This window comes from Sinocyclocheilus rhinocerous, unplaced genomic scaffold, assembly GCF_001515625.1.
Source record: "Sinocyclocheilus rhinocerous isolate Xijiao unplaced genomic scaffold, SAMN03320098_v1.1 scaffold366, whole genome shotgun sequence".
NCBI classification, from domain to species: Eukaryota; Metazoa; Chordata; class Actinopteri; order Cypriniformes; family Cyprinidae; genus Sinocyclocheilus; species Sinocyclocheilus rhinocerous.
The window spans coordinates 1,170,410-1,181,032 of NW_015660877.1; the positions used below are offsets into that span (position 1 = coordinate 1,170,410).

Genomic DNA, 10,623 nt, shown 5'->3' on the forward strand with positions numbered 1-10,623 from the left:
GTGTCACATCGTCACTAAAGTTTATAAATTGCATTTCTTTTTAATTCTTGCCAGTGTTTAACCATTCAGCGCTCGCGCGCTCTCCTGGAGACTGAGCACTCATGCACACTGGCAGCGCACATACATAATTCCAAGTTCACACACACTCCGTTTGCAGTGTGTATGCGGTGCGTATTTTTTCCGCGCTCATGTTAACGGATTAATAAAGCGTTCACTGCACACGGTTACGGTCCGGCAGTGCGTTCCAGTAGTGGCGCGTCTACTCTGCAGCAGTGCAGAGATCGTTTTCGAGTCTATTGCTGCGCTACAAGCCTGAATTAAAGTGACAGCGCATTGTTTGCAGTAAATATGAACATGGATTTACAAGAAAATGTAGTAATTACCATAAATGCATATTATTAAAGTCTACTGTATTTCACAGTCAACACATATGGCTTGTTGGCTAGTTTTAAAGGAAAAGAGCACTTTTTCTGTGATCGGCCTCAAAAATCCTGATCGGAGCACCCCTAAAAATAATGTAATAAAATATCCACAAGAAATGGCAAAACTGTGGTGTTTCTTACATGTGCGATATCCGCCTCTGTAGCATGGAACGGTAGGCCTCTCATGTGCACAAAATGACCGCTGTGAAAGCCTGAGTTTGAGTCGCTGCTGTAGCTATGACCCCCCATTCTTCCTCTTCCTCTATCATCACGCACGCGCTCTTCAAACATGCCGTTACCAAAGCAGTTGTTGTTAAAGCCATTGTAGTCTTCAAACCCACCATATCCTTATGAAGGAGAGACAAATTATTATTTTTTACATTCTGTCAGTGAAAGAACTTTTCAAAAGTTTGTGATCAGTAAGATTTTTTTTTTAAGGAAAACTCACCAAAGCATTTATTTGATCAGAAATACAGTAAAAAGTAGCAATATTGTGAAATTTTATTGCTATTGAAAGCTGAATTTTCAGCAGCCATTACTTCAGTCTTCAGTGTCGCATGACCCTTCAGAAATCATTCTAATATGCTGATTTGCTGCTCAAGAAATATTTTGTATTATAATACATACTTTTTTTTTGTGGAACGGGTAATAAATTTTTAATGATTATTTGATGAATCATTATTTATTTAAAAATATAAATCTTTGTAAAGTTATAAATTCTTTACTGTTACTTTTGATCAATTTAATGCACCTTCACAGTTTAAAAGTACTAATTTCCTTTCTTTTTTTAAAAATTCCATCTGAGCCCAAACTTTTGAATCGGTAGTGCATATAGCCATTAAAACCCACATTTGTTAATTAGCTATCCATCTTATTAACTAAAACCCAGTGAGAGTTAATAAAGTTACAAAGCACTATTAAAGTAGCATACCGCTGCTGTAACCGCCTCCGCTGCACATCTGGTCCAGGACAGCACCTCCCCTTCCAGGCCCGGGCCCAAAGACGCCCCCGCGTCCCATCATGGGTCTGTCATATGGACTAGGCCTCTGTCCCATCATCCTCCGGGGTACTTCGTAGTATGCACGCATTTCATTTTGACTGCTTTTGAATATCTCTATGTACCTGAGTTTATTTTGAAATGCAACATGTTAATAAACGTACAGGCAGCTGAATGTTTTAACAGCAATGAGGAAGATTTCAGAGAAGACGGTATTTGGGGCCCACTGACTAAATTCATTATGGCATCACAATAACTGACAGTTTATTGTCAGTTATTGACCAGAGGGAGAAGTAGTTAAGTGTCTGACATTCTGCCCAGTCATAAAATTGAACTGTATCTAAAGGCCAATTTCAGACAGAAACAGAATCTTAAAAGTATTGTAAAATGCCTGTTCATTAAAAGGCTCCTTTGCTTCTGCAGTATGTTGCCCAACGACATTATGAAATCATATTTCTGCCTATTTTTTGTCCCCTCATGACAGTGTAATGTAAAATTAAACATTTCAAGTGTAATAACATGATCATACCATCTTTTTCCAGAGCAGGAAGATGCATGACCCCCCACCCCACATTTAGAGATAGCATTAGCACCCAGCCCAGTCTTGCCGGCCCCACCTGTGCCCTATTCTTTCCTTGTGTTTCCCCAGAGCCTTTTCTGCTATCTCCTTTGAGGCAAACTGCACGAAGGCTTCCCCTGTGCTCCTCCCCTGGTAGTCCATCGGCAATGCTATCCCATTTGGCACGATTTTCAACCCTTTAACCCAAGGACAAATAACCCCACATGGGGAGACATGTTAAAGAGCCGCAACATTCTCATCTGCAGAAAATACACCCCCCCTCAAATGAGCCCCTAAATCATTCCCTATGTCAGATAAAAACCCTAGAGCAAACCACAAAGGATAAATCCATGAAATTAAAATCAATCAATCAAGAAATCATAGCACAGCTACCTCTGTGATGCTGGCGACATATAAATAATGTTAAATATAACCAAAACATGCTTAATAATCTGTTGAGTACATAAAAAGAAAAACCTTCAAAATATGATATGACTGATTATATAAAGACATAAAAAAGGAAGAACTGACACAAACCAAAAAACACAATTTTCAGTAGTTTTAAAAAGATGTCCTAGCAATATCTGCAAGTCTAGGAAGTGTTGAAGTGAAACAACAAATGTACCTAAAAAGAACTGTACAATTTCTTCTTTACTGCAGCCGAATGGCAGTCCTCTTAGACGCAACATGCAACCGCTGCTGCTGTCATAGTCTGTGGGACTGGAGCGTTTCAGCACCCAATCCATCTCACTACGGTTTGACTTGAACACTGTGGAAGGGTCAAGAGGCAGACAATCAATTATTATACATTTTAACAAACAAATGCACAAACATATCAACTGCTTTAACTTGTGCTATTTAAGTCTGTATGAAACAATCATCTTTTCTTTCCTATAGTGATGCATATCTGAGTAAAGCGACTTCTCGAAAAGGGGGGAAAAAATGTAGGGCAGGACTTGATTTTGTACAACTTGAATTGACTTGATCATTGTCATTTTCTAATTGTGGCAATTGTGAGAAGGAGGGTATGTTAATGTTTTTGATTACAAGGGCACATGAATTTTTAAAAAAACTATGTGCACGAATAAACCATTTATAGTAAACAATTAAATATTCCATAAAAAAAGGATTGTCCAATCATTCATGGAAAAGAGATAGTTCACCCAGTATAGGCAGTCAACTGCTTCGTTACCAACATTTTTTTAAATATCATCTTTTGTGTTCAAAAGAAGACAAACTCATACTGGTTTTGGAACAAGTGGAGGGTGAGTAAATGATGACAATTTAAATTTCTGGGTGAACTATTCCTTTAAATACCATTATGACAGAATTTTCTACATTGTGTACAGGAATGTACCTTCGATGTAACGATGACCCATGTATTTACGATCTTTTGCCAAAGCCTTTTTAAAGTCCACTGATGTCTTCAGCTCCACAAACGCCTCTCCACTCTGCCTTCCCTCTTTGGAGAAGGTAAAACACACCCCCTTCACTTTCCCTACAATGTCACAATCTGTAAGTAAAAAAAGAAAGGAAAATCACAACTGCAGCTCTTTTTCTGTAAACTCACATAGAGCGCTACAAAAGATGCTTTCAGTTTGAGAGTTTGCATACCAGAGAAAAAGGAGGCCACTTCCTCCTGTGTGCATGACCAAGGCAAACCACGGATCCGTACCACATATCCTTCATCATTATGAGACATGTTTACCTTGACAGAACTGTATCTGAAAAACAAATTAATGTAACACATATGCTGTGCCTTCAAACCTAGTGAGCTGCCTATCTAAACTATCAAAATAGTTCGTATTAGTGTCTTGACAACCTTGGCAGTGTATCAAAACCAGTAATTGCCTACCTAGATGGCACTGTGTTAATTAGTCAATACTCTTAACTCGATCAAAATAGTTTGTATTAGTGTTTTCTGTAGTGACAACGTTGGCAGTGCATCAAACCCAGGAAGTTGCCTACTTAGAAATAATTTCTGGGCATTTCAACAGAGTTTGGAACGTATGTATGACGCCCAAAAAATGCTGTTCTAGGTAACGTTAGGCAAGTCGATATATTTTGAGACAGCCATGTTGTCAAGAGCCAGTGGCTTCCTTCAAGAGAGAAAAACACAAACAATAATGACATTTCACACAAACGCAACATGTTTTGATGTAGTTAGGAATACTGACAAGCTTACCTTGCACCTTATATAAAACGTCAATTTAAGTTAGTTAGCCAGCTAGACAACCACTACCGGTAGGTCAAAAAACGGGAGGGTTTTAAACTTGAGACCAAGCTAACATGGTAACGTTACATGTTATATATAGCATTCGGAAAACAGTTCGGTCATGTGTCAAACAAACCGCAACCGACAACCGAAACTGATGAACTTTATACAAAACGACTGTAACATAAGCGAGATATTCTTCTGACAGGAATCAACGACCGACAAGTTGACAGTTTCTGGAACAAAAACCAGCACTTCCGCGATCCAAAGTACACAAAATATATTCACCATTGCGTGTAAATTATCAACTTATACATGAAAAGTTAAATATGAAGAAATATATACATGAATAGCGAATAGCTTCTCACCGTCAAGCGTAACCCTGAACGATAGTCCAATAATTCTGAGTCGAAGTCTCGCGAGAACGCGGCCTGTCAGAGGACACTGACCTCGCTGCAGGCGCACCGAACGGTCTGACGTGTGAGCCGAGGCTCCAAGCGCATGTGGCGCATGCATCACGGAAGAGTCATCAAACGTAGTCACTAGGCTTGCACTTAATCCTGTATATTATATAATACTGCAATGTGGCACATTCGAACGCTCCAGACACATAAAAGGGCCATGTGTATTACCGCAAGAGACTATCTGCAGCTCTGTACAAACAAGTACAGCTGTGGGAAGACTGTGAAGGCTAGTGAAGCTAATTAGAACTCTCACTTCGATTTTTCCCTCCTAAATAAGTCATGAAGAAAAATTTTTTTTTTAGTAATAATGGACATTTTTCAGTTTTTGACTGTGTTGACAGTGAAAAAATGCAACAATGCAAATAATATTGCAACTGGTGGTTCCAGATCAACAAGTGTTGTTTAACTATGTAGCTACTAACGTTTTAATGAATCATTTGATACAATGCACTTATTGCGTACATACATTTTACTTCGAATTAATATTTTAAAAAGTAACACTTTATTTTAAAGTGTCCTTGTTACATGTACTTTCTATTATAATAACAATAAATTATGCATAATTACATGCAAGTAACCCTAAACCAAACCCTAATCCTAACCGTAACCATATAGTAAGTACATGTAGTTAATTAATATTACTCAGTACTTAAATGTATAATTACACTGTAACAAGCACACCTTAAAATAAATTGTAAACAAAAAATAAATAAATACCGGCATGTAATTACATGTAATTAATTTGTGTAATAATATTTATAATTACGTGTTGCCTGTAACTTTAAAAAGGGGGGTTACACTACTGGGGTCAGTTTCAGCAAGCCTCAAAGCAGCACTGGACTATGACTTGCTAAATGTCACGCTAAACTTGTTACAGCTGTTTTACTCTAGAGTAGAAGCAATGGAGATTCCAATATTTACTGTTGATTCTTTTACTAATTTACCATTCAAAGGTAATCCTGCTGCAGTATGTCTTATAGAGAATGTAAGTATTACACTGCACAAGACAGTTTTATGTTTTTTAGTTTCTGATTGTTGAAACTAGTGCTGTCAAAATTAGCGCGTTAACGCATGCAATTATTTTTTCCAGTTCAACGGCATTAAAACATTTTAAATTAAAGCTGCCTTAAAACTTTGCATGTATGTTAGTATTTGTTATATATGAGTCAGATTTAAGAACATGTCTCTGAAATGCAGTGGTTTTCAAAACTGTCCTGGAACATCCCAGTACTGTTCTCCTCATCTAACACACCCGATTCAACTCGTCAGTTCATTAGAGACTTTAGGACCTGAAGCATGCCAGAAAAGGTAAAGAGTTGTGCTCCCCACAAATATAGGTCTCTGCAGGAAAGTAATGGGAGTTACTAGATCAGTGGACAAGGCCAAAATAGAGGGGCATTACCCGATTGGCCCACGTCATAGTGATGGTATGTTTAGGGGTGGGGTCAGGTAAGGGGCATCATTTTCATTGCATGATTTAGAAAACGTAGCAGTTTGAAAACACCCACAAAGTCAGAAACGCCCACTTTTGCTCTGCAGAAACCTCAGTCTCGTATGGAAGGCCGTTAGAGCCAAAACGTGTGATACGCGTTAACACGTAATTACGGCTTAACACGTAATTTATGCGTTAACACACAATTTATGCGTTAATCGCACGGTAATGCGTAATTGCGTGTTAACGCGATGTGTTAACGTGTTAGTTCCACACGTTTTGGCCCTAACGGTCTTCCATATTCCATAGTATCGAGTTGCAGTAGCCCCTCACTGCAGAACAAAGATCCAGGGGGTGGGGTTGGATCCACATATAGGGGGTGGAGATGGGTTTAGGGATCGGGGTGGAGATGGGTAGGTTTAGGTATATGTAAGGTGGGAGGAGTCGGATCTGGATCCAACCTCGCCCCCTGGATCTTGTGTTCTGCAGTGAGGACCATCTCTCGAGTTGTGAGAAAATACCATGCGTGTCAGATCCGCGTCAAGTTCAGCAGTGGCAGTAAAGTAATAGCAACCAAAAAACCTAATAACCCAGCTGTTGAGATTTCTGCAAAGAACAAAAGAAAAAAAGAGGAAATCAGTAACTTTTGTAGCTTAAAGGATTCGTCTATATTTAATTTAGATTTTAGTGTTTGATAACTTTAGTCAATTTCTGTATTTTTCCTACCTGCTTTATTATAATTGGTTTATGTGAAATTTTTTTAAGTTCACTTTAATTAGAAGCTGTTATTTTTAAAAAATGTTAAAATTGATAGCTCTCAATTATACTGTAGCTAATGTTGAATGGCTATAGTCAATGGTGAAATATTAGGGGGAAAAAATCTATTTCATAGAGACATCAGTAGTAGTATTGGTATCAGTGATACTTGCCTTTAGTCATAAAAAAGATGCCACTAAACAAATATTAAAATACTGTCTTTGTTGTTTCTACATTAATTTGAAGATTACATGTGAAATTATTGAAATGTATATTTAAAAACATTAATGTTAGGTGGGATTAATTGTGATTAATTTCAGAAAAAAATTGGCAATTTTTTTTTATCAGTTGTCAGCACTAATTTAAACATGTTAGCAGCTATAAAGATCAGAATATGAAATGTTTCTCTGTAATACATTTAGGAGCTGCGAGATGATCTTTATCAGAGCATTGCTGCTGAGATGAATTTATCAGAGACTGCTTTCATCACAAGACTGAATTCTATGGATTATTCCTCAGGTATTCTGCTGCTGAGATGCATGTTGAAATACTCAATCAACTCTGATTTACATGTTTGCTTTTGGTTTTGATATATTTTAAAAGGTGCAAGGTTTGGATTACGCTGGTTTACTCCCACACGTGAGATGCCACTTTGTGGACATGCAACACTGGCCTCAGCAGCAGTGCTCTTTTACATGAAAAGTAAGAAACACTTGTTCTTACATTAATATTTTACCAAAGACAATGGACTGTGACTATTCTAAAAGCACAATATTATCCCACAGAAAATGTCAACCCTGTACTGGTGTTTGAGACGTTGAGTGGGGAGCTATATGTGCGTCAGCATGAAGAATCTCTAATAATGGACTTTCCCTTAAACAAACCAAAGCCCCAGGTATGACCAAAACACACCTCGTGGCAGAGTATGTGAGCGGAGTGGAGCGGCAACAATTTCCCCTCCGCGCACCAAGCGTTCAATAATCACTCAGCTCCAGCTCCGCTCCGCTCCGGGTTCACCATTTCCCGCTTCTGCCCCACTCCTCGCTCCACTGATCAGAAACACTGCTCCGCGGCTAAATTATTTCACTATGCTTGAAAAATCAAAGTTCTGTTCAGAAATTATATTAAAGGGGTCATATGATGCGATTAAAATTTTTCCTTTCTCTTTGGAGTGTTACAAGCTCTTGGTGCATAAAGAAGATCTGTAAAGTTGCAAAGACTAAAGTCTCAAATCCAAAGAGATATTCTTTATAAAAGTTAAGAGTCAACCACGCCTACCTAAAACGGCTCGTTCTAACACGCCCCCACATACCTACGTCACGATGTGGGAAGATTTGCAAAACGCAGCCCAAATGTTCACGCAAAGAAAGAAGACGTAACTTTTATTCTCGCTGTAGTATTGTTGACGCTGCAGCCATGTCAACTGGTTCAAGACACAGCAGGTTGGTTCTTTAGCGAGAGGGTGCTCTCTCCATCACAGACACATCACTTACTTATTCCTAGAATAATGTGCTATGTAATACTGTTCAACGGTTAACTTATATGCTGCTGACTCATGTTTTCTGAAATGAGATACTCTTGGTCATGGTCAAGCTTCATCGGTCAAGCTTCTAATCTCACTCCCGGTCACATATTCTGACAGTAAAACAAGAAATACAGTAGCTCTACACAAAAGTAGAAGCTGAGTTTTTTTTCCCCTCCTAAATTAGCCGTTAGTTCTTTTATTCTGATGGGCGGTGAAAAAGAAAGAGGTTCCCAGCTGAGACCTCCAGTCTGTTGAGGGAGCAGGAAAAGCTGTATCTCCTCTGGACGACGGCCATGACAAACAAAACATGGCCTGACCCTTCATTCTCCAAACCCTGCTCAAGCCAAAGCACTATTTATACACACTCAATAACTCAGTAAAAGGAAATGGTAATGAATTAGATTTAACAGCGCTCTTTGCACGTCGTACCAAGGCACTAAAAATATACAACAAAGCAGGCTGCTAATAAGACTGATCAAATATAAAATGGAAGCCTAATCTCTATTCCTGTCATATTCCTATGGCATGAAGTATCTAAATATCACACTTTCTCAGAGGGATAACCATCTGCCAGCCTTCAGCGCACACTTATATAAATGTACATACTAGAAGAAAAGTGAAGGGAGAAACAATTTTATTATCTCTTCCTCTGATCTGATACAGTCAGCTTCAAAACTCTTCAGGCCTGACTGCCTTTATTGTGTTAGTTTGACGTCTCCGCAGATTTGAGGTGCAGAAAGAGCTGATAATGGATTGGAAGAGTAAATTAAATAACTTGTGTTTTATGATAAACTCAATCAAAAAACTATCATTGTCTGCCCTAGGAGTGATATTGAAGGAAACTAAAAAGACAAGTAATGAGATTCTACAAGCCTGCTATTCAAGAAAAGGAAAAAAGAAACCCCAAACTGGCAGCTGAAGCTGATAAATTTGGAGGAGAGATGCTTTCCGGCAAGATTATTAATGAATAATTGTTCAATTCATGTATGGAAGGCTGGGGCTAGTTGTCACATGGGCAATATCTCAGTTTCTGAGTCAAACGTCAAGCATTTTTTTTTTTTTTCAAACATCTAGAAAAACCCCAAAATAAGAACTTTAAATTAATTTTGTATTTCAAATTAAAATTCCAATATTTTGTTTTCTAAAACTGTTGGGTAAACAAGTATTTTAAAGGGGTCATATGATGCGATTAAAATTTTTCCTTTCTCTTTGGAGTGTTACAAGCTCTTGGTGCATAAAGAAGATCTGTAAAGTTGCAAAGACTAAAGTCTCAAATCCAAAGAGATATTCTTTATAAAAGTTAAGAGTCAACCACGCCTACCTAAAACGGCTCGTTCTAGCACGCCCCCACATGGTTACGTCACGATGTGGGAAGATTTGCATAACGCTGCCAAATGTTCATGCAAAGAAAGAAAGCAACTTTTATTCTCGCTGTAGTATTGTTGTTGCCGCCGCCGCCATGTCGTGAAGGCACTGTGTTTCGTTGTGAAAGCGAAATTACTTAGTTTGGTGTTCCAAAAGAGGACGATATCCGCTTCGTCATGCCTGGATCCGTTATGGGAACTCCTTCCCTTCCAACCAGAAATATCTCCGTGATGTCTCGTTCCCGCTCTCAGGGAACCGACGTACTTTTAAACACATTTTAGTTTTGCTATAGTAAATCTACATATTCACATAGAGCAGTGGCAGCAGTGGCAAGTTGTCATGGTAACCACATACATTGGCCACGAATTACAGCTGCTCTTCTATTTTGCTACATTTGCTACACCAATAAACACGTTTAAAATGCACAATAAACATGTCTGTCAAAACGATCTCAAAGGAGTCTTTTATTAAGCAAATCAAGGAGTGAATTACTCATCCACTGTTTTTAAAACAGACATTTGTTGGGCTTGATTCAAGTTAATGCACAATGAGGCGCACACTTTTTATTTAGTCTTATTGAATAGACATAAACAGTTTATATTCTAAAATCTATTTAAAGGTTGTGTTCTGTGAAAATTAAATAACATTTGGATGTAAATGGTCGGCATAAAAGTAGTGTGCAGCTAAACCGGCTGCGTCCTGTGGATCACCTTTATCTGATTGTCCAGAATCTATGGAGATAGAATTGTTGCTTAATTCCAAATAAATAGATTACGATCCATAAATAAATGTAAAGAGATTAACAAACATTAAACATATTGACAAATAAATAGAATGAGATCCACAAATAAATCTTAAAGTTTCACAAACATGAATTAAATTCACAAA

At 38.2% G+C, this 10,623-nt stretch overlaps 2 protein-coding genes across 3 annotated transcripts in view; one reads left to right on the forward strand and one right to left on the reverse strand.

The window, feature by feature from the left end:
- Positions 1 to 4,614, reverse strand: part of hnrnph3 (heterogeneous nuclear ribonucleoprotein H3 (2H9)) — a 6,629-nt gene extending 2,015 nt beyond the window's left edge. The window contains exons 1-7 of one of the 2 annotated variants that reach the window (XM_016534772.1): positions 4,562 to 4,614; positions 3,593 to 3,702; positions 3,336 to 3,491; positions 2,604 to 2,747; positions 2,037 to 2,175; positions 1,354 to 1,544; positions 564 to 769 (exon numbers count right to left, since the gene is read on the reverse strand). In XM_016534772.1, the coding sequence (XP_016390258.1) occupies positions 564 to 769; positions 1,354 to 1,544; positions 2,037 to 2,175; positions 2,604 to 2,747; positions 3,336 to 3,491; positions 3,593 to 3,680 (924 nt within the window). In that variant the 5' untranslated portion in view covers positions 3,681 to 3,702; positions 4,562 to 4,614. The remainder of the gene's footprint in view (positions 1 to 563; positions 770 to 1,353; positions 1,545 to 2,036; positions 2,176 to 2,603; positions 2,748 to 3,335; positions 3,492 to 3,592; positions 3,703 to 4,561) is intronic. The other variant, XM_016534773.1, reaches the window with a different exon arrangement.
- Positions 4,615 to 5,459: 845 nt separating this feature from the next.
- Positions 5,460 to 10,623, forward strand: part of LOC107725441 (phenazine biosynthesis-like domain-containing protein) — a 22,240-nt gene continuing 17,076 nt past the window's right edge. Inside the window, exons 1-4 of the mRNA XM_016534685.1 lie at positions 5,460 to 5,642; positions 7,268 to 7,364; positions 7,449 to 7,547; positions 7,631 to 7,740. Of these exons, the coding sequence (XP_016390171.1) occupies positions 5,559 to 5,642; positions 7,268 to 7,364; positions 7,449 to 7,547; positions 7,631 to 7,740 (390 nt within the window). The 5' untranslated portion in view covers positions 5,460 to 5,558. The remainder of the gene's footprint in view (positions 5,643 to 7,267; positions 7,365 to 7,448; positions 7,548 to 7,630; positions 7,741 to 10,623) is intronic.